The 23077-nt window shown below is 60.2% G+C and overlaps 3 protein-coding genes across 10 annotated transcripts in view; 2 read left to right on the top strand and 1 right to left on the bottom strand.

Annotated features, from left to right (window-relative positions):
• The first annotated feature begins 274 nt into the window (after positions 1-274).
• NHERF1 (NHERF family PDZ scaffold protein 1) lies at positions 275-16017 on the top strand. Its single transcript, XM_070395475.1, has 6 exons — positions 275-952; positions 10719-10880; positions 11648-11801; positions 13958-13998; positions 15060-15149; positions 15369-16017. Exons 1-6 carry the CDS (start codon positions 491-493, stop codon positions 15555-15557), a joined length of 1098 nt encoding a protein of 365 aa, XP_070251576.1. The 5' UTR covers positions 275-490; the 3' UTR covers positions 15558-16017.
• A 1150-nt stretch (positions 16018-17167) lies between these two features.
• On the bottom strand, positions 17168-21653 carry NAT9 (N-acetyltransferase 9). 6 transcript variants are annotated; one of them, XM_070395479.1, is made up of 7 exons: positions 21519-21653; positions 20947-21032; positions 19982-20091; positions 19318-19461; positions 18666-18725; positions 18348-18442; positions 17172-18237 (listed from the first exon to the last, which is right to left on the bottom strand). In XM_070395479.1, the coding sequence occupies exons 2-7, from the start codon at positions 21021-21023 to the stop codon at positions 18115-18117; spliced, it is 609 nt and encodes a 202-aa protein (XP_070251580.1). In that variant the 5' UTR covers positions 21024-21032; positions 21519-21653; the 3' UTR covers positions 17172-18114. The 6 variants fall into 6 exon arrangements, with proteins under 6 accessions (XP_070251583.1, XP_070251580.1, XP_070251579.1 ...); XM_070395478.1 differs by having other exon boundaries at positions 21463-21653; XM_070395477.1 differs by having other exon boundaries at positions 21389-21653.
• Positions 21654-21823: 170 nt separating this feature from the next.
• TMEM104 (transmembrane protein 104) overlaps positions 21824-23077 on the top strand; it is a 40962-nt gene continuing 39708 nt past the window's right edge. For 2 of the 3 annotated variants that reach the window (XM_070393946.1, XM_070393947.1), the window contains exons 1-2: positions 21824-21906; positions 22525-22643. In XM_070393946.1, the coding sequence (XP_070250047.1) occupies positions 22599-22643 (45 nt within the window). In that variant the 5' untranslated portion in view covers positions 21824-21906; positions 22525-22598. Of the gene's footprint in view, positions 21907-22524; positions 22644-23077 lie in introns of those variants that run through there. The other variant, XM_070393949.1, reaches the window with a different exon arrangement.

Below are 23077 nucleotides of genomic sequence, written 5' to 3' on the forward strand. Positions count from 1 at the left end.
GGGCCCTCCGGCCCAGCACCGGGGACTCGCCCCGCCCCCGCCTCAACTCGGGCCACTTGGTAACAAACACTTCCACTTCCTGAGCCTCTTTCTTCTCCCGCCGCCGAGCGCCGCGCGGAGCGCAGGGTCCCGCCCCTGCGCGTTCTCATTGGCCAGCGTCGTTCACCCGGCAGAGCGCCCCCTGCCTGTGGCCCCTGATTGGCTCAGGGTGCTCCACACCCTCGGCGCGGCCCCGCCCCCTAGGGGAAGAGGTCGGGGCGGGTTCTGGGAAGCCCAGACGCCGCGCGGGCGGGGATTGGTCCGTGCGCTCGTAGTTTAGCTCCCCGAGGTGCTCGGCGGCCTTTCGCGGACCACCTGCTCACTCCGCCGGCGCGGGGAGTCCTCGCGGCGCTCCCTCCAGCTTCCTCGTCCGCGGGGAAAGGGCTGGGTCGTCCCGTCTCCGGCCCCCGACAGGACCCCGCGTCGAACCGCTGAGCCGTCGCAAGGCGAGATGAGCGCGGACGCGGCGGCCGGGGCGCCCCTGCCCCGGCTCTGCTGCCTGGAGAAGGGTCCGAACGGCTACGGCTTCCACCTGCACGGGGAGAAGGGCAAGGTGGGCCAGTTCATCCGGCTGGTGGAGCCCGGCTCGCCGGCCGAGAAGGCGGGGCTGCTGGCCGGCGACCGGCTGGTGGAGGTGAACGGCGAGAACGTGGAGAAGGAGACCCACCAGCAGGTGGTGAGCCGCATCCGCGCCTCGCTCAATGCCGTGCGTCTGCTGGTGGTCGACCTGGAGACGGACCAGCGGCTGCAGAAGCTGGGCGTCCAGATCCGGGAGGAGCTGCTCCGCGCCCAGGAAAGGCCCGGGCAGGCCGAGCCGCCGGCTGCCGTCGAGGCGAAGGGGGCTGGCGGCGAAAATGAGCCGCCGGCCGCCACGCCGGAACCCTGCGAGTCCGAGAAGAGTCACCCCGAGCGGGTAAGTGGGGGCCCGGGCCGGGCGGCGAGTCTGGAACGGGGCGAGGGGAGGGGGACCGGGGAGAGACCCAGGCGCCCGGACGCCCAGCCCCGCGCCCAGCCTGGTCTTTTTGGAAACTCGATCCTCGAGGGGGAAACTGCTTCCGCCCGCCTACCGGGCGCTCGGGCGGTTGCAGGCTTGGGGCTGCTTCCCACGACCCCCACCCCTTCCCCGCGCTGGGCTGGGACTCTGAGCTTTTCTTGCCACTTGTTCTTTGGCCTTTAGAAGTGTGGGGGGGGGGGGGGGGCGCGGCCCAGTCCCCTCTTTCCTCTGCTCTGTTGGTGGTGGCTGCTCCCGTGTTTGGGGAAACCTCTAATCCCGCCCATCCCGGGGCCGGCTTTTCAGCCACCCGATTCCCAGCCTGCCCAGAGGTGCCAGCTTCCTCCGTGACCCCAGTGGGTGGTAACTGGAGCTGGGATGAAGCAAGTGGGACCCGCGGAGCCCGGGCGCTGGGAGGGGGGAAGGGGTGGCAGGCAGGGCTGTCTCCGTGCCTCCCCTCCAGCCCTGGTATGTGTATCATTAACTTCAGCGGCTGGACTTCATCCTCCTCTTCAAGTCCGGTGTGACTTCTAAGAAAAGAGAGGAAGCCCCACCAACCGTGGGCGCTGTGGGGTGGAGTTCGGGGAGGAGGTGCAGAGGTCTCTGGCGGCTCTGCCTCCTAGGATTTATGATTCTCAGGAATGTGAGGAGTAAGCGCTAGCTGGTATCTGAGCGCGGGAGGGAGGATCTTGGAGGAGGAGAAGGATGGCTGGGGGAGGTAGGAGAGGGAGTGGTCGGTGGCCCAGGGCCTGCAGGGGCCAGCCAGCAGCTTCGGGTAGGGGGTCCTGCCCAGGCATCCGCCTCCCTCCAGTCCTGGACAGCAGGAAGTCTGGTTGCTTTTTACCCATGTTTAGAGTTTCCCAAAAACGATCCCAGACTGGGTCAGCTGCAGGATGAGCAGTGGCAACACTGGAGTTGTGCTCAGGCTCTGTCCCCAGAGTCTGAAGGGAAGGCCTTCGGGCTGCCGACTGGGGGGGAGCAGGGCGTGGGCCCATTTGGTGGCTCTCCACCTGGTGGCAGCATGTGGCTCAGGTGTTCTGGCGCCAGCAGGAGCCTTCCCTGGTCAGAGAAAGGGCACAGCTCAGCCTAAAGGTAGAAGGTGGAGCCAGAGAGGACCAACTGATTCAGTGGAAGTAACGGAAGTGAGGTCACTCGGAGCCCTGTCCAGCGGAGTGGAGTGCCAGGAATGCCAGGGCCACCAGGCTCCCACTTCCTGCCATTACGGAGCAGGCACTGGCAAGGGTGGGGCAGGGGCCAGAGCACCCCAGCCCGGGGTCAACACCAGGGAGTTGGAGCCCATGACCTCTGGTCCCAGGCAGAAATCCATTTTGCTGAGTGCATCGATTTGCCATTCCATTATTTTCTGGACTTTGGCACTCCCACAAGTAACCCGCCACCCCTCATCCCCCACACCCGAAGTTGCATCAGGTCAGGCTCCTCCCACTACCCTTTTGGTTTTGCTGCTGCGTGTGGGAGGGCCTCGGGGGAGGACCTAGCACATGCCTCCCCTCCTCCCCCGTGCCATCTGAAAGGCAGCAGCACTTGGCTTCCTGCTCTCAACAGAGAACCCCAGTCCCCCCGGGCGGTTTGTGTGTACCGTGTTAGGGAGGAGAGCCAGCCCCGGTCCTGGGGACACCGTCACCAGGCCTCTTGGGGTTTCAGGTCAACAAGCAAATCAGAACTTCCCTGAGCCTTGGTTCTCCCATCTGTAAAATGGGGGCCTTGCATTACAGTGACACCTGTCCTCTAGAATTCTACAAATAACAGGAAGTACTCGCACCCCTGTGGGGTGCTGAATTGAGCTCCTTTAGGCCCAGGCGTTGGAATCTGAGCGCTGTGTAGCCACTGCCTGTAGCCTTGGGCACAGCCAGTCAGCACTCTTAAGTCCCTCCAGTGGGAAATTCCCATGAAATCTGGCATGGTGGACTTGAAGGTGACCCGCTCTGTCACCGCAAAAATGTTAATAAACATCGTAAATTATTTTTCCTAAAAGGCCTCTCCATTATCCTCACACATGGAAAAGCTGTTACTTGGAAAGGGGCCTGGACGGCCGGGGACATCCGATGGGGAAGACCAGCAGGGGCGGGGATGATATGGCAGAGGGTGAGGGGCCTGTCTCGCTGTGTGGAAGGAGGTGGAGGTGTGCCTCCGGCTCTGCCCCCCTTTGTGGGTGGCTTTCCCCGCCTCCACCCACAGGGATGGGACCTAACCCCCTGGAGCTTGGCGCCTGGCACAGGGACTCCCAGCGGCGAACGGGCAGGCCTAAGCCAGCGCCACTGTACAGGCGGGGCCACCTCGTAGCCTCCCTAAGCCTCCATTTCCTCTTGTGTAAGTTGGGGGCGACAGCAGCAGCCTCGAAGGGTTGTCGGGATTACTCAAGGGTGTCTGTTAAGCTCAATGCCTGGCACCAAGTGGGTGGTAAACGTTGGTTGTTGATATGTGAATCAGTAAATATTCCACAGCAATTGTTGCCCCATCCATGGGGCAACTAGCCCTGGATCAGCCTCCCTCGTTAGGCAAGGGCAGCTGCAGCCACACCTGGCACGAAGTATGTGCTCATCTAAGGGTGTCGCTCTTATTGAATAATCACGTTCCACAGCCTGTCACAACCTGGCAGCCTTCTCTCCCCACCTCCCCGCGTGTCCACCCAACCACACCAAGGGTCCAAACTCCCCGCTAGCACATCATGCTGGCTTGGCCTTTGAGCCTTCACACCTGGGTCCCCTTCAGCCCCTTCTCCACGAGGCACACTCTCCAAGGCCACTCGCTTCCCCAGGAGCCTCTCCTCACCTCCTCCCACTCCCTGTCCTTCCTCTGCTATTGCTCTGGACAAACGTGCAGGATTTGAATTCTGTTTATGATCCCTATCACTGCGTGGCGAGTCCCCAGGGCAACACCTGCCCTTATTTGTGTTTATGTCCCCAGGCCTCGCACAGAGTAGGGAGCGGCTCAATCAAATTTTTTGAATTAGTGAATAAATGCATAACAGCCACCAGCGACCTTTGTCCTAAGTCATCCCATTCCAGTGCACCTGGGCCTGTTTACGCCTCAAAGCCTCAAACACGCCCAGAGATCGGAATTCCAGAAGAATCTACCCACTCCTTTTCCTTGCCTTCTAGCAGCTTCCATTTTAAAATTAGAAAACCGGAAAGCCTGGGCTTTGGGGTCAGTCCCGCCAGCCCGCTGGCTCTGGGCCCCTCATTGTCCATTGTTCCCTGTGAGCCTCAGCGTCTACATCTCTGAGATGGGACGCCAGCACCCAGGATTGCCGAGGGGGTTCAGTGGTGGGGTGTGGCTGTGTCAGTGCCCGGCGTGGGGTGGTTTCCACCAGACCTGACCCTGACCCCAGGGGCAAAGATGGTGCAGGCACCCCAGCTAACAAGGTGGGTGGGCGGGCCCAAGTATCTGGCAGCCTAGCAACCTCTTCCCCATTTCTGGGGGACGGAACAGGGTTTGAGCTGCCCGATGTTTGGATGTGAAAGGACAGGGTGTGTGACCTTTTTGTGTGTTGGGTCCTCCTTCTAGGCCATGTTTTGGGGGTCTCTTTCTCCCCTAGGATAGCCCCTGGCTCTTACTTTCAGGGGTGTGTCTTGGAACCCAGCTTGCTCTGACTCCAGTGTCTACCTGCATACCCATTTGGCCACACATTTGGATTGTGCTTGGGGGCCTGACTCTCCAGCTGGTCTGCCCATCACAGTGGTACAGATTCAGGCTGCTTGGACCATCTCCCTGCAAGGGTCCAGGTAGCTGAGCCCTCTGGGCCAGGACTCCCAGGTGCTCCTGTCCCCACAGTGTCCTTCAAGCACCTGATGGAACACCTCCGCCCAGAAAGGGCAGGCTCCTTGGACCCTTCCATCTCTTCTCCTGAGATGGGCTGGGTGGGGAGTCTGGTGACTAAGTCTCTACCTTCACCCTCGGGTCCTTAGAATCCACCCTCGCTATCTCTGGGCTGTCCTGAAGTACAAAGGGCTTCCCTGGAGGCTGATCTTGACTATTGGCCTTGGCCTTCCTTAGACCCCTAGGCAATGCTTAGGTTCCTGCCCTAGAAAAAGACAAATGCTACAGATTCCCTGAGGTCCAGGTTCAAGGTGCTGCTCTCTGCTGTGCAATTGAGCTCCCATCTCTCCTTGTACCATGTTATAAGGTCATGGGTGGGGATCTGGAAGTGTTTGGGTCTGACAGCCAAATGGGTGAGGATCTAAGCAGGCCATTGCCACAGCCACTGGCTACGTGTGGCTCCTAGTACATGAAATGTGCTAGTCCACACTGAGAGGTGCTATAAGCATAAGTGCCAGATTTTAAAGACCTAGTATAGATAACAAGATGTAAAATAGCCCATTGATAATCTTTTAAATGGATTGCCTGTTGAAATGATAATATTTTGGATGTGTTGTGTTAAATAAGATATTACAACTCGTTTCTCTTGTTTCTTTTTACTTTTTAATGTAGCCAATAGAAAATTTTTAAATTCCCTATGCTAAAAAACAAAATTCAACCAAGTAAATTTGAAGGTCAAATTGGCTTTGTTCGGTGATTCATGGTGTCGTGAATACAATACAATTGTATACAGGTGACGTGTTATACAAATATACACCTGAAACTGATATAATTTTATTAACCAATGTAACCCCAATAAATTCAACTAATAAAACGACTCGTGAGTTGGGCAGCATCCCAATAGCAACTGGACGGCTCACTGAGGGGCTGTACAAAATGGAAGGATTTTATAGGAAGCGGATTCGGCCAAGGAACTATTGGCAAAGGAAAAGAAAGGGTGATTTGGGGCCTGACATCTTAGTTTTGGGACGGATTTTAATCCTGCAGATTGCCTTTTTCTAGGGGGAGAGGGCCCAGGGGACGGATTACCTTACTGGTGTTTGCCCAGAAAATTCCAGACTGATTAAGATTATATTTCTTGGAGAGGTTGAATCTGCAGTTAGACCAGGTAGTGAGTCGAGGTGTGGTGTCGTGGGTTATTAGCATGAGTGATGCAGTATTGGGCCTGTGGAATGTTTTCTTCTTTAACGCCTAGATGACTGGCCTTATATTCCTATTGGATAATGCTGGTCTGGATCTGAGTTTGGAGCCTGCTCTCTTTGAACCTGAGTTTCTTCATCTGTGAAATGAGGGCAATAATACCTTCCTTGCAGGGTTATAATTGAGTTTTAACAAGAAAATACACATAAAGTCCTAGTGCCGTGATAGGCGCATAGTAAGTGCTCAGTAAACAGTATTTCAGTAGAGCTCCAGTTTCACAAGCTCCCTGAAGGTTCTTACAAGTAACCTGTGAGACAGCCCACAGGAGTTAAATCCAGCGGCTTCTCTCGGGGAGGAGGGGGAGGGATCAGGGGTGCTGAAGTGGAGTGCCTGCTGGGCCGCGGGCATGGGGTGGCCAGCCAGGCAGCAGCCCACGTACCAGCCTGCTCCATCCCAGCCTTGCCCAGCCCTGGGGAGACCTGAGCCAGCCTCTCCCTCAGATGGGTCGCTGGACAGCACTGGGAGGAAGGAGCCGGAGGGGAGTCTGGCTCAGGGCCCCTACTGGGGGCTGTTGGAGAAGTGGCCGCCACTTAAGCTTATGTCTCCCTCCTGGACCCCACCCTCCTGGGCTCCAGAAAAGTGCTTCTCCACGGAGAAACAGCAGGAAGTTCAGGGTCAAGAGCTAGAAGCAGCTCGCTTTTTGCGAATGGAGGTGTCTAACATTCCTGAGACGGGAGGTCCTGTGGGGTGAAGTGGAGCCACTTCAGGGCATGAGGCAGTGGCAGCCAAGCCTCTACCTCCCCCGGGGTGAGGAGAGGATCCATGAGCCTAGACCTGTGGACGCTGGCCAGTAGTCTGGGTCCTGGTCACTTCCCAGCCTGCCCAAGGACAATGCCCGCATGTTCCCCGTCACGCGTCACCCCAGGCAGGGCCAGCTCTCCAACCTGGCTTCCTTGAAGAGCACTGAGCTGCTCCCTGAGCAGCCAGGGTTCCTTAGACCAGCACACCCTCTGCCTACCCACCAGAACAGCCAGGCCCTTCCCCTGCCCTGTTGGCTGGGGCTCATTTCTCTGTGGGAGGCAGCTGGGCACCATTCTTAGGTGCATAAACAGGAGCCCTGGGCTGGCTGGGGCGGGGATGGGGGGATGGGCAGCCCTGGGAGGTGAGGGTCACCTCTATTGTTCCCCTAGCCACCTGGTAGTCTCCCCTCCTGCAGCCCGCCCCTTGCAGGAAGCTGCCTGGCTGTTCTATATGGGCTCTTCACCATGGCACCGGCCAGGGAGGGGCCAGGCCCAGCGGGGCGTTGGCCCCCCAGCCATCCTCCCCTGGGCCTGATCCCCAGAGACAGTCACTGGGATTAGGGTATCGACTTTCCCCGGCTTTCCAGGTGGCTGCTGGTGGTGCCTATTGAATTCCGTGCCCGCCATCCGCTCCCTGGGCTGCGGGGGTGGAGGTGACTGGGCGGCCACTTGGGGTGGGGCTGGGCTCCCTGGGAGAGAGGAGGGCAGGCCTGGGACAGAATTTGGAGCAGCCCGAGAACCTGGTGGCGCCATGAGTCTGGAGGCAGGTCTCCTGGCAGGGTCTTTTCCAGAAAGTGGGTCTGGCGTTTTCTGGAAGTGACTCAGACTCAAGCCGCCCCAGCCCGTTTGCACTGCCCACTGGCCACCATTGCCTCGAGTTCCTTCCTCTCGCTTGCTGATCTCTGCCAGTCTCCTCACTGAGCAGATCCTGATTTTTACTTCTGAGCTGTGCCCCCTGAGGCTCTGAACACCCTGAGACCATGTTCCCCTTGTAGTGACCCCCAGCCCGGCTCTGGGCCCCTTAAGCACCAGCACAAGGCTCCCCCTGAACCCCTGGGGCCACACCGCAGGCCGGAGATGGCTTGGACTTGCCATTTCCCCCTCTCCCCAGGCTCTGCCCAGCTCTAACCCAGGACCCGCGGTGGCCAAGCTCCGGGCAGCTGGCCCCTCCCATCTTCTCTTCTCAGGACTGGGCCAGCCCCACGACCCCCAGGGAGGCGGCTGCCCCCAGGGACTCCTGTCAGCACCAGCCTCCACCCAGGATGGGCTGGGCTGACTCAGCAGCTGGCGCTGGCACCTCCTGGAGACAGCGGGGAGTGGGGGGCGGGGAGAAACAAGCTGGTCTCCGGGAGGAATGCAAGCCTGCAGCTGGCCCTGGGAGGAGGGTGCGGGATGGGGCTCTGTGGGTGTCGAACACTTCAGAAGGGGTTTCCTGTCCGCCTGCCCAGAGGGCAATGAGCAGGTCCCTGAGCCCCTCTGGCTGGGTCTCTTATTTCTTCCATCCTGGAGGCTCAGTGCGGCCTCCAGCTTTAAGGGCAGGTCACCAGCAAGGCTCAGTAAGGGGAGCCCGAGACACAGGGGCAGCAGTGCAGCCGTGCCAACCTGGAGAGCACCCACGCTGCCCCCTTCCCCGCCCAGGCCAGCCCAGGCTGCTCACTGTCCCTGTCATCGCCTTTCCCAAGCTCAGGCTTAGCTCTGGCTGCAAGAACCTTTCTCGCACCCGGAAGGAAGGCTGTGGTTTCATCAGCTCCCAGGCCCCTCCCCGCAGAGGCTGCAGGCACCTCGGGGAGAGGACTCCAGTGCTTGTGACCCTGCTGAGGCCCCAGGGGGGTGCGCACCTCCCAGTCTGAACTTGGGTCTTCAGGTGCCAGCCCAGAGATGGTGGGAGGAACACGGGCTCCAAGTCAGAGACAGGCTTGGGGTTCAGGCTCCGCCCCTGTAAAGCCGTGTGTGACGTCAGGCAGTGGGCATGGCATCTCGAGTCTCAGTTTCCCCATCTTGAAGCTGCGGGTGACCAGCCTGGGCCAGGTTGCTCTGGGAAAGCTCTTTGGAGTGAGGGCAGGTGGGGAGAGGCAGAGACATGGGCGCTGTCCCCTCCCTCCCCAGTTCTCAGGGCCGTGGTGGAGCTGAGCCTGGCTGGGCCGAAAGCTGAGCCTGCCCAGGTGGCGGCAGCTGGTCAGACCTGTTCTGCTCACCTCGCCTGGGGGAGGGCGGCCCACAGCTTTGCGGAGGGATTAGCTTGAGGGGAGAAGAGTTTGTCTTACACCCCGGAACCAGATCCCAGATCCCAGAGGGCTGTGCTGGTCGGATAAGCAGGCATCAGCTGGGCATGCTGGTGGGGCCCTGCCACGAGGAATGGGAAGGGATGAGAACTCAGAGAAAGGGAGGCCTGGGCCTCTAGCCCAGATTAGGGTACCCGCAGGCCCAACTGTCAGCCCTCCTTCCTGTCTTGGCCTGTCCACACCCCCCACCAACATCCTGAAGCACAGAAAGATCCGCCCCAGCACTTAACGGAGGCAAAGTCACCCTGAGAGTGAGGGGTGGGGACTGAGCCTCCAGCTGATGGCACTGCCTCCTGGGCTGGGACAGGTAGCCTGTGAACCCTCCTCACCTCCACTCCCAGCTGCGACTGGGGTTTCAGAGCAACCTGGACCCACCCCTGAGCCCCAGAATCTCACTTCTCACTTTCATTTGACTGTTCGTGAGTGTTCACAACATTGGGAGAGTACTCCGCTCAGGGACTGTACGCTTGTGGGGTGTCCCCTTGTATGTGAGCCTCAGGAAACGGGCTCTGAGAAGGAAATCGCTGCCCCAGCTCACACAGTGGGGCAGCTGGAACCTGGGCCAGAGCCTTGACTTCAGCCATTGCTCGTGGCCTGGTGTCCAGGGGCGACCCAGAGCTCATAGGCTGGTTGCTGTGTCCCCTGCCCCAGGCCTGCGAGTAGGGGGAGAGGGACCCCAAGTCAGCCCTGGTGCTCAGGCTGCAGTGTCCTGCCCTCTCACACCCGACTCCCTGCATCATGTACACGCCTCCTGGGCTGCAGCCGCGAGCTCAGCTATCTAAGGCGGCCCGAGGATGGCGGGATGGTCCCAGCTGGGTGTCTGTGTGCTTCTTGGGGACCAGCAGGATCTCTGAGCTTCTGCTATTCTCTGCTAGACCGGTCTTGGCTCCACCGGTGGGGTTCTTGTCCTGTCCAGGACCCCCGACTGTGCATCCCCCTGGTCTGTGGTCATTGGCCACTCGGCTCCCTTTGGCTCGGCCACTTGGCTTGGCGGGGGAGAGACAGGAGCCAGCGTGAGGAACCTGCGTGAGGAACGGCTTTACTGTAAACACGCTGCCCAGCTTTCAGTAAACACCGGGCCTGCCTCCCTCTGCAGACAGGAGTCTGGATGGGGAAGGGGCCCTGAATAGCAGGGCTGGGCTGAAGGAACCCCTTGTGGCTGCGGCCGTGGCCTGGCCAGGGCCACCTGTGAAGGCACAGGCAGATCTCTTGCACTGAAATGGTTCTCACATCTTATACAGAGGCCAGGGTTCCCCATCCCATGTCAGGTACCCACCTGTTATCCCCCAGGAGGGCCAACTGAGCCGTTGGTAGGAGGGACAAGGTATCAATCAAAGTGATTAACCATAGAATGTCAAAAGGGGAGGGACTTGAGCTACTCTGTCCCCACTTCTCATTTGCAGAACAGGAAACAGGCTTGGAGAGGAGCCTTGTTGCCCAGGCATTTCGCTGCAACACAGGGTCTCCACGCAGTGTTGGGAGCCCCGGCCAGCGTTCTCCCCGGTGCAGTGGGATCTCAGCAGATTTGCCTGTTATCAGATCTTCCTGGTGGGAGCTGGCGCCAGGCACAGGCGGGGAGAGTGGGGCCCAGGACACTGGAACGACACGGACTCTGCTTTGTCCCCACAGCGTGAGCTTCGGCCTCGGCTCTGCGCCATGAAGAGGGGTCCCAACGGCTACGGCTTCAACCTGCACAGCGACAAGACCAAGCCAGGCCAGTTCATCCGGTCCGTGGACCCAGACTCGCCCGCCGAGGCCTCGGGGCTCCAGGCCCAGGACCGTATCGTGGAGGTAATGCCTCTCGCCTTCTCCCCAGGCTCCTCCAACCTGGCGACCTCCCCACAGAGACAGACAGCTCCTGGGGCAGCCATCACACCAGCAGCTCCTTGGTTAGCCCCTGATGCATAGATGCCGGCGGGAGGGTATGGTGGGTGGGCAGGAGGGGAGGAAAGACGGAAAGATGGTGGGTAGGCAAAGGACTGATTTCCTCCCTGCCTCCCCTGGGAGCCTCTTCACTGAGCAGACACACTTGGCAGTTCATGATTCACCCATCGATCCAGGTCGACATCCGGGGCCACCCCCAGAGCTTCCTGCATCCTCCACGCCAGGCGCAGGGATGGAGTGCGAGGGTGAAGTCCTCTCCCGAGTGAGGCTGTTGGGCGGAGAGGAAACGCAAACCAAGGCCTTGGGCAGGTCCCAGAATCTCAGTCTCCGAACCTTAGAGGTTCTCATTTTACACTGAGCAAGCCAGGGCCGGGGCGGGAGGCCGAGGCAGGTCCACAGGGGAGCTGGGGCCCACCCAGGCCCCAGGCCTTGCCCGTCGTCTTCCCAGCTGTTTGCTTGGTCTCCCCCGGATATTTTCCTTGGCTTTTCCCATGTGTCCTGCCTCCCATCTGACTATCAAGTGGGAGGACCCCTTGCCTCGTTCAGGACTCTGGGCAAGGGGGGCTCCGAGTCCCTGGATTGCCAACTGGCTGAAGATGAAGAGGACCACTTGTGCCTCCTCACCCAATGCCCCCGAACTGACGCCTGTGCTGGTAACCATGCCCCGCCCACAGGTGAATGGCGTCTGCATGGAGGGCAAGCAGCACGGGGATGTGGTGTCTGCCATCAAGGCTGGCGGCGAGGAGACCAAGCTGCTGGTGGTGGACAAGGAGACCGATGAGTTCTTCAAGAAATGCAAAGTGATCCCGTCTCACGAGCACCTGCATGGTGAGCTGGGCGGGGTGGCTGGAGGCCCCCAAGTCAGGGATGTTGGCCAGAGTTCTGGACGTGACTGGGTCCCAGGTGAGGGGTGGCAGCTTCCTGCTGCGATGCTCCCTCCCTCTCCTTCCGGGGAGGCCAAGGGGTGTGGGTGGGGAGGGAGGGGGGCCGAGCTAGTATCAGCAGGAAGCAGGGATAGGCCTTGGGTTTCCGAGGATGGCATGTGGCAGGTAAGCGGACACAGGGATGGTGAGGTGGGACAGAGCTGCTGTCTGGGCCAGAGCAGCACTAAAGGAAACCCAGCCCTTCACCCCCACCACGTTCTCAGGGCAGGCTATGCCAGGAAAGGGTTAACTCTGGGGCTGCCGCCTGGTCAGATCAGAGTCCAGTGACAGGGGCCCAGTGCCTCCCCCTCCCTTCTCTCAGGTTGTCTTGGAAACACAGGCTTGCTGGCTGGAGAGAGCAGTGGGTCTCCCCTTGGTCCTGGGCCCCTGTCTTCCCCACCCCCCACGGTCACTCTGCCAAGCCTGGCACGGCCCCTTGCTGGAGCCCAAGCTAAGTGGGGGCAGGGCTGCTATGTGGGGCAGGGAGGAGTTAAGCAGCAGCGCTCTCCCTGGTCTGCATTTTCTCCCTGGGAAGATGGCTGGGGGCGGGGGGGGGGGGGGGGGGGGGGGCAGGTCAGGGATAGAACCTCTTTAGTCTTTGCAATGGGCAGCCCCTCCCTGAAGGTGTCAGGGTTCTGTTTGTAAGGGGGGGGGGGGGGGGGTCCACATGAAGAACATGACATAGGCTTGGATCCCTGGCTGGAGGGGCCGACTGGGAAGGCCCCATCCTATCTAGATCAATCTAGGGTGCTAGGGGTGCTGGAGTCAGGGGTTAGTTGGAAATCCCTAGCAGACTCTGCATGGGAGGTGGGATGCCACCTCCCCCTGTCTCAGTGAGGGGGAACTGAGGCCCAGAGAAGCCCCAGCCTGGCTCTTGGGGACATGGCATGAAGGAAACACAGCAGAGGTCTAAGTTCCTCCCAGCTCCTCAGATTCCTTCCCGGCCTCCTCCAGCACCTTCTCCCCTCAGCGCCAGGTCACCAGCTCGCACCTCCCTCCCTCCCTGCCTGGCTGGGTGGGAGGGGCCCTGAGAACAGGGTGACTGCAGCCCCTGCCCAGAGGACCTGCACTGGGAGAGGCCCTGGGACAGGTCTCCCCAGTGTCCCTCCTGGTCTCTCCAGAATGGTGTCACCTACCCATTCAGCCTGGGGTCAGTGGGAGTGAGCGTCCCCATGTCCTAACAGTCCCCTGCCGGCCACTGTGGGAAGGCCGAGGGTGTTGGAAGGGAGGAAAGGTGAGAGGCAGGTATGCCTGGCTGCCCAGACGGGTCCAGGGTGGGGGTAGGGGATATACACAGTGTTAAGCTAAGTTCAGAAGGAATCCGCCCAGGCTGACTAGTCCCCAGAGATGGAGCAGCTCCCCTTGCAGCCACGTGGGGCCTCTGGCCAGACGAGCCCAGTGAGGGTGACCCCAGGCAGTGTCCGCTCCCTCTGACCCCTCCGGCCACCTCCCTGTTCCCATTGGCTGGGACACTGCCCTGAGCCCTCCTGTCCTCTCATCTCCACGCTGGCCAGTAGGCTGAGGCAGGGGCAGCTGGGTGTGGTTCTAGTTCCGTCTCCTAGGAAGCCTTTGGAACATTCGGATTCCTGGGCTGCTTCAGCCCCACTGGACCAGAGGCTCCGGTGCCAGAGCCCAGGAATCTGTGCTCCTAACCAGTTTCCCTGGTGATTCTTAGACGGGTGGCCGGCCCTCTCAGCCCCATCCAGGACAAGGCTTGGCTCAAGCAGCTGATGCTCCATCAGGGGCTCATGCGATTGGGTTATAGGCAGCGACCAGCACATTCTTTCTCAGGAAAGCGAGTAGAAACCGTCCATGAGCTTTGTGAGGCCTCGAGGGAAGATGGGGTGCGGTAAGAGCAGGTTGTTCTCTGAAACTTGTTACACTCACGCACAGTGTGTGTGCCGGGCCATCAGAGTGGCAGCCGCACTTACAGTGGGATGCAGCCAAGAGACTGACTAGGGAACGAGATCTTTCCCAGCCCCACACCTCTCCCTCCTCCACGCTCCACCTGCCCGCGTGCCCAGAGCTTCTGGACTCACCTCTGCTTTTTCCCTTCACTAGGTCCCTTGCCTGAGCCCTTTACCAATGGGGAGATCCAGAAGGTAAAGGTGAACCCCTAACTGCTTCTCTGGCTCCTAGTCTGGGGGCTGCGGGAGGAGGGTGGAAGGGGGTGTGGCTGGGAGGACAGCCAGCTGGCCCCGGTGGAAACTCATTTCCGAGCTACTCCCTCCCGAGTCCACACTATATACCTACTGGTGTGCCCTCGACCCCTGCCTGGGACCAAGGAGAGGCCTGGCGCACCCCTCTGCACCCCGCCATCCTGGTAACAAGCCCCGCCTCCAAGTCCCCCACACAGAAGAGGCCATTCTTCCCCCCAAGAACAGAGCAGCAGTGTCTGGCCGCCTGCTGCCCGGCTACTTCCAGGCTGGGTTGGAAGAACAAAGCCCCCGCCCCTCCTTCTTCCAGGCAGAAGGGAAGGGAAGGCAGTGGAGGCCGGAGCCGAGATGGCAGGGCCCGGTGCCAGCCCGGCCCCAGGAACCCAGGCAGGGGCTGAGCGCCAAGCGCCACTCTGGGGTAGACTGACCACGGAGCGAGGCTCTCTGCAGGGTCTGCTCAGTCTCCCCTGCCCCAGGGCCTCCTGCTGGGGGACACAGCAGGGGGCGTCCCTGGACCACCTGTCACTCCATTTGGAGTGCAGAATCTCATGCACCGTACTCCTCACTCCTAAGCCCTTTTTAGCTGCTTTGGGGTTAGTTTTAAGATTCCTGGGTCAAGTCCAAGTAATTAGGTGGCAACAGGAGATTCAGGGAGCATCACAGGGGTTTCCCACGCCAAGTCGGCCCCCAGTGTCCCCACGCCCCAGGAACCTCTCCTTGGTCACTGGCCCAAAAGGCAAGGCCGTCCTGAAGGCCTCACTGGGAGGACTGGGAATGGGCAGTTCAGCTAATCGCCGGAGGGTCCTCCCCTCTGGTCCTGGGAGGAATGTAACAATGGAAGTCCCCTGAGGGCCGCGGGCAGGCTCAGGCCGTGGGCTCGGGTAGATGGCAAGGGCCCAAGTGGAGATTCTCAGACGAGACACCTGTCTTCCCTGGAATCTCCCTTTCCTGCTCGGGACTTCCCCAACCCACTCCCCGCCAACCCATACCTGTCCTCTCTCTGCCAGGAGAACAGTTATGAAGCCCTGTCCGAGGTGGCCTCCGAGAACCCCAGGCCAGCCCTGGCACGGTCCACCTCCAGTGATACCAGCGAGGAGGTAGGCCAGCGGGTGGGCAGGGGCGGCACTGGGTTAGTGGCACCCCGTTCTCAGGCCACACTCGTGCCTGGCACACCAGCCTGCCTTGGGGTCACATGTTGAGCCACGTTCTGTTCTTGTGACCTGGCTTCCCTGGGCACTGCCCCAAGGAGCCACCTCCGAGGCTGAGGACCAGGACGCCCAGCACTGACTCCCGCTCTGCCTCCCCTCCTCTTTCAGCTGAACTCCCAAGACAGCCCCAAGAAGCAGGACTCCGCAGCACCCTCATCTACCTCCTCCTCCGACCCCATCCCAGACTTCAACATCTCCCTGGCCGTGGCCAAAGAGAGGGCCCACCAGAAGCGCAGCAACAAACGGGCCCCGCAGATGGACTGGAGCAAGAAAAACGAACTCTTCAGCAATCTCTGAGCGCCTCCTCGCCAGCAAGCTGGAAGGGCTGGGCCCGCACCCCACCCAACGCCCCCTTCCTCCCCACTGACCCCTGAATGGCAAACAAATCAGCACCAGCAGCCCCCTCTTGGCAAATGTGATTCTTCTAGAGAACTGTTGATTGATCAAGGACTGGGATTGCAGCAGCCACAGCATTTCAAGCGCTGTGGGTTGAGTATCTTATTTTTGTCCATTGGATTTTTTTCTTTTTTTTGAGTTCAGAGTAGAGGGATTTTTGTCTCCTGATTAACATGATTTTCCAGGTTGCTGCATCCAAGACACAGCAGCAGCCTCAGCCTTAGACTTTCTTGTTTCTACTCCCACCACAGAAACCCTGGCAGGTGGGGGAGGGTTTGGCCACTCCCTGGCCAGCCCTGAACCAGGCACCACCATTGTAAGGAAACTCCACCAGAAATTCAACTGGTTTCTCCAAACCGCATCGGCCTCTGTGTCTTCCTTTAGAGCTCTGTCCTCCCGGCCTCGAGAGGTGGCAAACCTGTGTTCCCAGGGTGGCCTCTGGCTGGGAGGGGAGGGCACCCCAGGCCTGGGCCTGTCTGTAACTGTCCGCTGGCCCCACCCACCAGTTCCAGGCACTTCCCCTGGTGGTCAACTTGCACAGGCATGTTGGCCCCAGGAACTAGGGGCCCAGAGCACATGCTGAGGACGCCGAGCCTTCCTGAGTCCACGAGCTTTGGGGTGTGAACCCGCTGGGGCCTGACTGGGAAAGTGAAAGCTTGCCTTTCATCCTCCCGCCCTCAGCCCATGGGGTGCAGGATTCCCAGGAGTGGCCTGAGCTAGCGCCAAATACGCTCTTATCTGGCCCTGGCCCGGGTTGGAGGGCAGTTCCCAGGCCTAGGCGAAAACAAACGGCCTCCCTGGGCCCCAGGATATGCCATGTGGCAGGTGGGTGCGCGGACTTGCCAAGGGCGAAGTGCCCTGTTCCTCCACAGGAGACCCAGGTCCTTTACTTCTCTGGCTCTGGCAGCCACGTCCTGGAGGCCTACCAGGGGGCCTGAGAACTGAGGCTGCCGAGCCAGGAGCTTCCAGGGCAGGTGCTCAGAGAGAAGGAAGCGAGCTGGCCCCAGGCAACTCTCCGCCCAACCAGGAAACCTCCGAAGCCAGGCTCCTGGGACTGAGGAGAACGGGGAGACCGTGAGCCAGGGAGGGGGCCTGTGGAGAGAAGAGCTAGTCACTCTCTGGCCATCTTGGCCTCTTGTCTGGGTTTAGGGCCAAAATCCTTTCACACCCATCGTCCCAGGCCCTGCTCAGTTGGCCTGGCCTGCCCCCACCCCACCCTCGCCTCTAGGCTTTGACCCGATGGAGACCCCACAGGTGGGCAGGCCCGAGGACTGCCCCACCAGGTCACCTGCTGGGTGGGGAACCCTAGGGACCTTGGACTGGTTAAGCAGAACACAGGTGGCTCACAGGGACTAGTGATGTGGGGCTGGAGGCTGGTATAAAGGGGGCCCCAGCAAGTGGAGTTTCTATCTTGGTTTCAGGCGTGTTTTAGTTCTATTTTTACAGAATCTAAAGCCGCCCGAACTCGCCTGGGGCTGTTTCTTACCCTTGAAAATGCCCAGGTGCCCTCCGGAGTCTCTTCCATGACTGTGTTTTGAAACCTGACTGGCTTTCCTTGACGCCACTGCAGATCATGACAGGGAGGGCCTGAGCAGTTAGAAGTCAATGGGTGTCCCCCTGCTCTGAGGTGGCCAGACCTGGCCCAGCTCTGTTAAGCACAGGTTGTCAGGCAGCCATGCCATCCCGAACCGGTACCTCTGGCGCCCCCTTGTGGCCTTGACAGGTGCAGCAGCTCCCGAGGGTGGAGGGATGGAGTGGAGGGCAGGACACAGGAGGCCTCAAACTCAGCAGAGGGGTGCTGTCCAGCCACAAGGAGCTGGATCCAAAACTAATTTACTCAAAACTGGCTCCAAAGAAGAGAAAGGGGGAGCAAGGATTCTCGCCCATTGTCCAAGCCTCCTGTCCAACAGGGCCACCCTCATTCGTTTCCTAACCTCTCAGGGCCACACCCAGCCAGCCTGCTTCCACAGGATGACAGAGGACTGAGCTGCCCTGTCGCTCCCATGCTGGAGGGGACAGAAGCTGCAGGTGGCCTCCTGGCAGCTCACCTCCACACAGGCTACAGGCAGTGAGGAACGGAAAGCTGGCCGTGCAGTGCACTTTACTCGGGCCAGGGCCTCGGCCCCAGAGTGGCACCACTGGCTTTCCAGGAAAAGGGAAGTCCGGCCTGTTCACCAGGCGCCCCCGCCCCCGTCCCCACTCCCCGTCGTCATCTCCAGCTCTGCCTCTACCCGGCCTCTTCCTGTGTACTCCTGCCGTCCACCCCAGGTTCTCAGAGTCTAAGTCCAGGTTTGGCCGGGAGGAGGGGCTCCCTGGAGTCGCTCAGCCCCACTGCCAGCCTGGGGGAGGCCAAGGCAAGTCCTGCCCCGAGTGTGAAGGGCCCTGAAAGGAGATCCCCAGCCTGGAGAGGGTCGGCCCGGTCCGTTCACTTCCTGGTGCAGGGCTCTCAGCCGGGCTTCTAGGACCCATCTCTATAGGGCTTCTCTTCCACGTGGCTGGTCTGCTCCAGAAGCCACTGCCGCTCCGGCTCACTCATCGTCAGTCTGAGTGTCACCTCCTGGAAGACGCTGCTCATGGCCACCTAGGACAGCCAGACAGATCAGGGTTGGCTAAGCTACAGCCACAGGTTCCAGCACCAGCGGGCCCCACCACCCAGACCCAGGCTTGACCTCCGGCCAGCCTCATCCTTACCTGCTCAAAGTGAAGTTTCTGGAACATCCGGATGCTCGGTTCATTTCCTTGCCCAATTTTAGCCTCAAACTTGGTCAGACCTAGCTTGGTCACTCCTCCCAGAGATCAGAAAGGGACAAGCTGCAGGAGGAAGGTCCCTCCAACACCCTCTGCCGCCCCCCCCGCCCCATCCCAGTGTGCAGTGCAGGCACCTGTCTCCCATCTTCCCCACTGCCCCGCCTGCACCCTCAGACCTGAAGAAGGCTCACTCCCAACATGCGCTACCCTCGCCTGGGGCCTGGCCAGCTCTCCCCACACTGTCTGCTCTGACTTCCTTACCATAGGACATCATCATGAGCGCCGCCTCGGTGCCAAAGCCCTTGCCCCTGCAGCTGGGCTCTAGGAGAAAACCACAATCATGGACACCATGTGCCAGGCACAACACATACGATCTCATTTAACCCTCACAAGTCTACTAAGTCCGTAAATATTATTAGCATTCTGCAGATGAGGGACAGAGGCACACAGAAGGGAAATGACTAGCCCAAGGTCTCGGTGTGGAGACACCCAGCAACCTGACCCCAAAAGCTGCCCCTTTAACCTCAATGTGCTGCCTTATGAGGAGTCGCACAGCCTCTTAGGAGAAGGCTAAGTAAGGACCAAGAAGGGCACAGAAACTGGAGGGGCTCCTGCCACAGCCTGGGAAGATGCTCCAGGGAAGATCAACTATTTTAGAGGATCCCCCAGACCACCCCCAAAATAGGGCAGAGTGAAGTTTGAAGACCCTAAATCCAAAGGTTGAGTTCACACCTACGCATGAGACATGAACAGAGTGACCCGCAGGCTAACAGGGTGCCAAGTGGCAGTCCGCCCCAGCCAGGTGCTGGGCTCCCCAATGCCAGAGCCTCCCATTGAGCCCCTGGAGGTCCCTATGCGGCCTCGGCTGCCTTAAGGTTCAGCAGATCCAAGGCCCAGAAGGGAGGAAACGAACCTGCAATCATGACCTCAATCTCCCCCAAGGAGGGGTCCCCTAGATCTGTGAGGAAGAGGTTCACATCCCCCGCCATGCAGCTCTCTTCGGTGGTGCCTGGCTGGGCCTGCCACTTCGCTGCGTCCAGCACAATGAAGGTACACTCTAAGGAGGGAGGCCGCAGGGTTATCATCTACACGCCCAGTGAGGCCAGTCTTCCTATCCGAGCCAGAGAACTAGCAGCGTCCCTGAGTCTGGCAGGAGAAGGGGGGCCAGAGCTTCCTGCGGCTGATTTAAAAGCCCTAAATCTGCCTCTTGCAGGAAATGATGGCCTTCTCCAAACAGCAAATGTATTTTCAGACTGCAGGGGGCTCAAAGAGGAGCAGTAACCACACTGGGCTTGCAGCTAAGGATGTGCGGGGCAGGGCCTCAATTACAACCACAGCCCAAAATACTTCCTTTAAATCCTTCCAAGCCGGGCCCAGGGAGGGGGGAGAGGACAAAAGTGTCCGCCACAGGGACCAGCTTCAGCGGGCACGAGAGTGTGAGGGTTGCAAGCACCTTTCAGGCCTTTCACGGGTGTCTGTGCCTCAGAAGGGCTACAGCTGGGGAAGAATGGGAGGGACCCTGGAGGCTGCCTCTGGAGTCAGCCCTCCCACTGCCACCCCAGGGTCGTGCTTCTCACTGTCCGCATCTTCCCGCCAGCTGCGCTGCATCGCATACTCCTGCTCCAGGGTCAGCGGCTCGGAGGCTGTCAAACGCTGCAGCTCCTCTGATTTCATCCACTCGTGGTACCTGCAGGGACAGAGGGGCGGCCTTCAGCAGGCAGGACTGATTCAGGGGCATTGGGTCTGACACTGTGAGATGAAGAAACAGGTGGTAGAAAGGAGAACCCCATAACTCAAGGGCGCAGAGAAGACCCCAGAAAAGGGTTATAGTTGCTCCTAAGGCAGAGGGCCACAGGCACAAGACCTAGAAGCAGGCTAGACCCACAAGAGAACAGCAGGAGGGGTCAGTTCTGTCTGTCCAGTTTCCCATCCTGTCTCTGGGGTCAGTGTGGGGGAGTGGTATAAAGCCAAACATTCCTTGAATTCCTGAGGAGGAGAATATGGCAAGCTGACCGCTGCAAAGAAGGCTGGACAGATCTCCACAAGGAAACCCCAAACAGAAAACTACAAGTAGAGACCACACCCCTACACCACCACCATTCCAATCTACCAGACTTCGCCAACTGCCCCCCCCCCCCAAGAGTCCCACCCTGCAACTCAGTCCCCGCCTTTCAAAACAGGAGACATCAAACCCCCCTCAGCTCAGTTTATGACAAGCTGACTTAAGTCTCCACGAACAGAAAATTCACTGGCACCAAAGGAATGTCGCTACTTTACAATCAGGTGAGAAGGCAATTTTTTTCTTACATTTAATGAACATTAACTAATCCCTTCCTGAGAGGCCAAAAGAAGCTGAGAGGACGAAAGGGAACCGCGGGGATGGGTGACTTCTTCCAGGGAAATCAGAGTCCTCTGCTTCACTGTTCACTTTTCCCTGCAGGTAATCACTTCTCACACCCATGCTCCTCCGAGGAAAGAGCCTCTGACATTTGGGCTGCGCCTCGGAGAGCCGCCTGGCACCCATGTCAGGTGGCACGGTTACCTGGGCACATGCTCTGCGGTGTAGGGTACCAGCACCACCTTCTTCCCCAGGAGCGAGACGTTCTGGTTTAACCTCATGGTCGCAGCCTGCGGGTGGGGAGCGCACGGCCTTCAGGACCCTGAGCTTCCTCCCACGTAGGGTGGGAGGCCAGGCTCTCAACTCGCTAAATGCCTCCAGGGGCCGAGGTGTCAGGAGAGCCTTCCCTTCGAAAGACTGCAGAGAAGAGGGGCTCTAAACCCCTTGCGAGAAAGGCGGCCGGTTTGGCTGCAGATGGTGAGACAATCCTTGACTCGCGCCTTAAAGAGCCAAGACTGAGCTGCCATGCCTACGGGTTCCTCCCGCCCCACCTCCCAGAACGTGAAGCCTCCAACCCAAAGCTCCCATCACTAGCCCAGTCCTGAGACCCCGCCCCAGCCCGGCCCTTAAACCTCCTTCCAATCACCCTACTGGCCTCCGGCCTCGGTCTCCCACTTCCCACGCCAGGTCACCAGGCCACGTCAGGGTAGGCGAACTCACGTTCTCAGCCCCCTCCCCGATGTGCGGGGCTACAGGCTACTCCCCTGTACCCTCACCCCGGACCCCAGCCACCGGGGTCCCCGGGCGGCCAAGTTCACACCCACTTCCCTCCGACGAAAGCGTCCCTAGAAGAACGGGGGAGCCGCCTCTTGCAACTAGCCCCGCTTCCCCACCCGGCCGACCGGCGCCCCTCCCGCTCACGCTGGGCGCACACCCCGCCCACTTCCGCCACGCAGACGGCAGCCGCCGGGACCCAATCCCGGTCCCGCCCCCACGAGGCGCCCAATCAGCGCGCCGCACCCCTCCCGAGGCGCGCGCCGGCCAGGTGGGCGCCCGGCGCCGGCGCATGCGCGCTGAGGGCGCTGGTGCGGGACAGCTGGCGCCGGCAGCTGCCCGGGGGCTGGAGGCGGCGGCCGCGGCGGCCCGGGGCGCGCCTCGCTGCAGGTAAGGGGCCGCGCGCGGCGGTGGCTGGGCTGGGGCAGCGCAGATTCCGGGTTCTCTCTGGAGGGAGGGAGAAGGCGGGGAGAGGCTCGGAACGGGGGCTCTTGAGAAGAGGGGGAGGCTTGAGAGTGGGGAGCCCTACGGCCGGGAGGGCAGAGAGCAGGTTAGGGGTTCAGGAAGTGGAGGCCCCATTAAAAAGGCGAGGCTTTGGGGCAAGAAGTTAGGTTGGAGGGCGACCTGGGAAAGCCCTCGGCCCCTCGTCCTAGGCGGAGAGGCGGACAGTGACTTGGGCTGCCCTGTGCGGTAGTGAGCTCGCTGTCCCTGCATTCAACGGGGAGCAAGCGTCCCACAGTGTGGCAAGGGGGCGCTTGTGGTGCCTGAGGCTTCGTGGCTTCCAAGGCCTCTTATATGACTCGGGGTCTGAGCGGCAAGGAAACTCCAGCCAGGTGGGCGTCATCCCGGGAGACCTCCCCCCGGCCGCCTTGTCACAGACGTGGACACCATGAGCGTCTGTGATAAAGGACCGGGGCGCGGGGTGCGGGGGCGTCTGCAGACCTGCGGCCACCTCCGTCGAGGCCCGTCCAGGTCCATCCGAAAGCTGACGTCTGCTCTTTGCCTTAGGGAGCCGCAGCAGCCGCCGCCCCCGCGAGGAAGAGCGCCCCGCCCCGCCGACGCGCCCTTCCTCACTTTTGGAAATGGCGGGTGAAATCACGGAGACCGGGGAGCTCTATTCTCCCTACGTGAGTTTTACTTTTAGAACCTGTTTTGCCCACATGAGTTGCCCTGGCTTCCGAACAGCCCTCTGCTCGCAGTGGCCTGGCCTGGCCCGAGCACCCGCGTGCCTAGACCCTGGGGAGAGCCGGGTGGGGGGCCTCCAGCAGCAGCCTTGGTGGCTCAGTGTTATGAGACTCAGGTTTGTTCACTTTTTTAAAAATATATTTTCATTGATTTCGTAGAGGGAGAGAGAAATAGAAACATCAGTGATGAGAATCATTGATTGGCATGCACGCCCCCTACTGGGGATCAAGCCCATAACCCAGGCATGTGCCCTTGATCAGAATCAACCCAGGACCCTTCTGTCTGCAGGCTGCCGCTCTATCCATTGAGCCAAAGCAGCAAAGGCAGGTTTGTTCACCTTTTACATGTTGATCAGAGAGCGGTCAAGAAAACTAAA

Source organism: Myotis yumanensis, unplaced genomic scaffold (assembly GCF_028538775.1).
Source record: "Myotis yumanensis isolate MYYU_CA2020_CCGP unplaced genomic scaffold, mMyoYum1.0.hap1 SCAF_16, whole genome shotgun sequence".
Lineage (NCBI taxonomy): Eukaryota > Metazoa > Chordata > Mammalia > Chiroptera > Vespertilionidae > Myotis > Myotis yumanensis.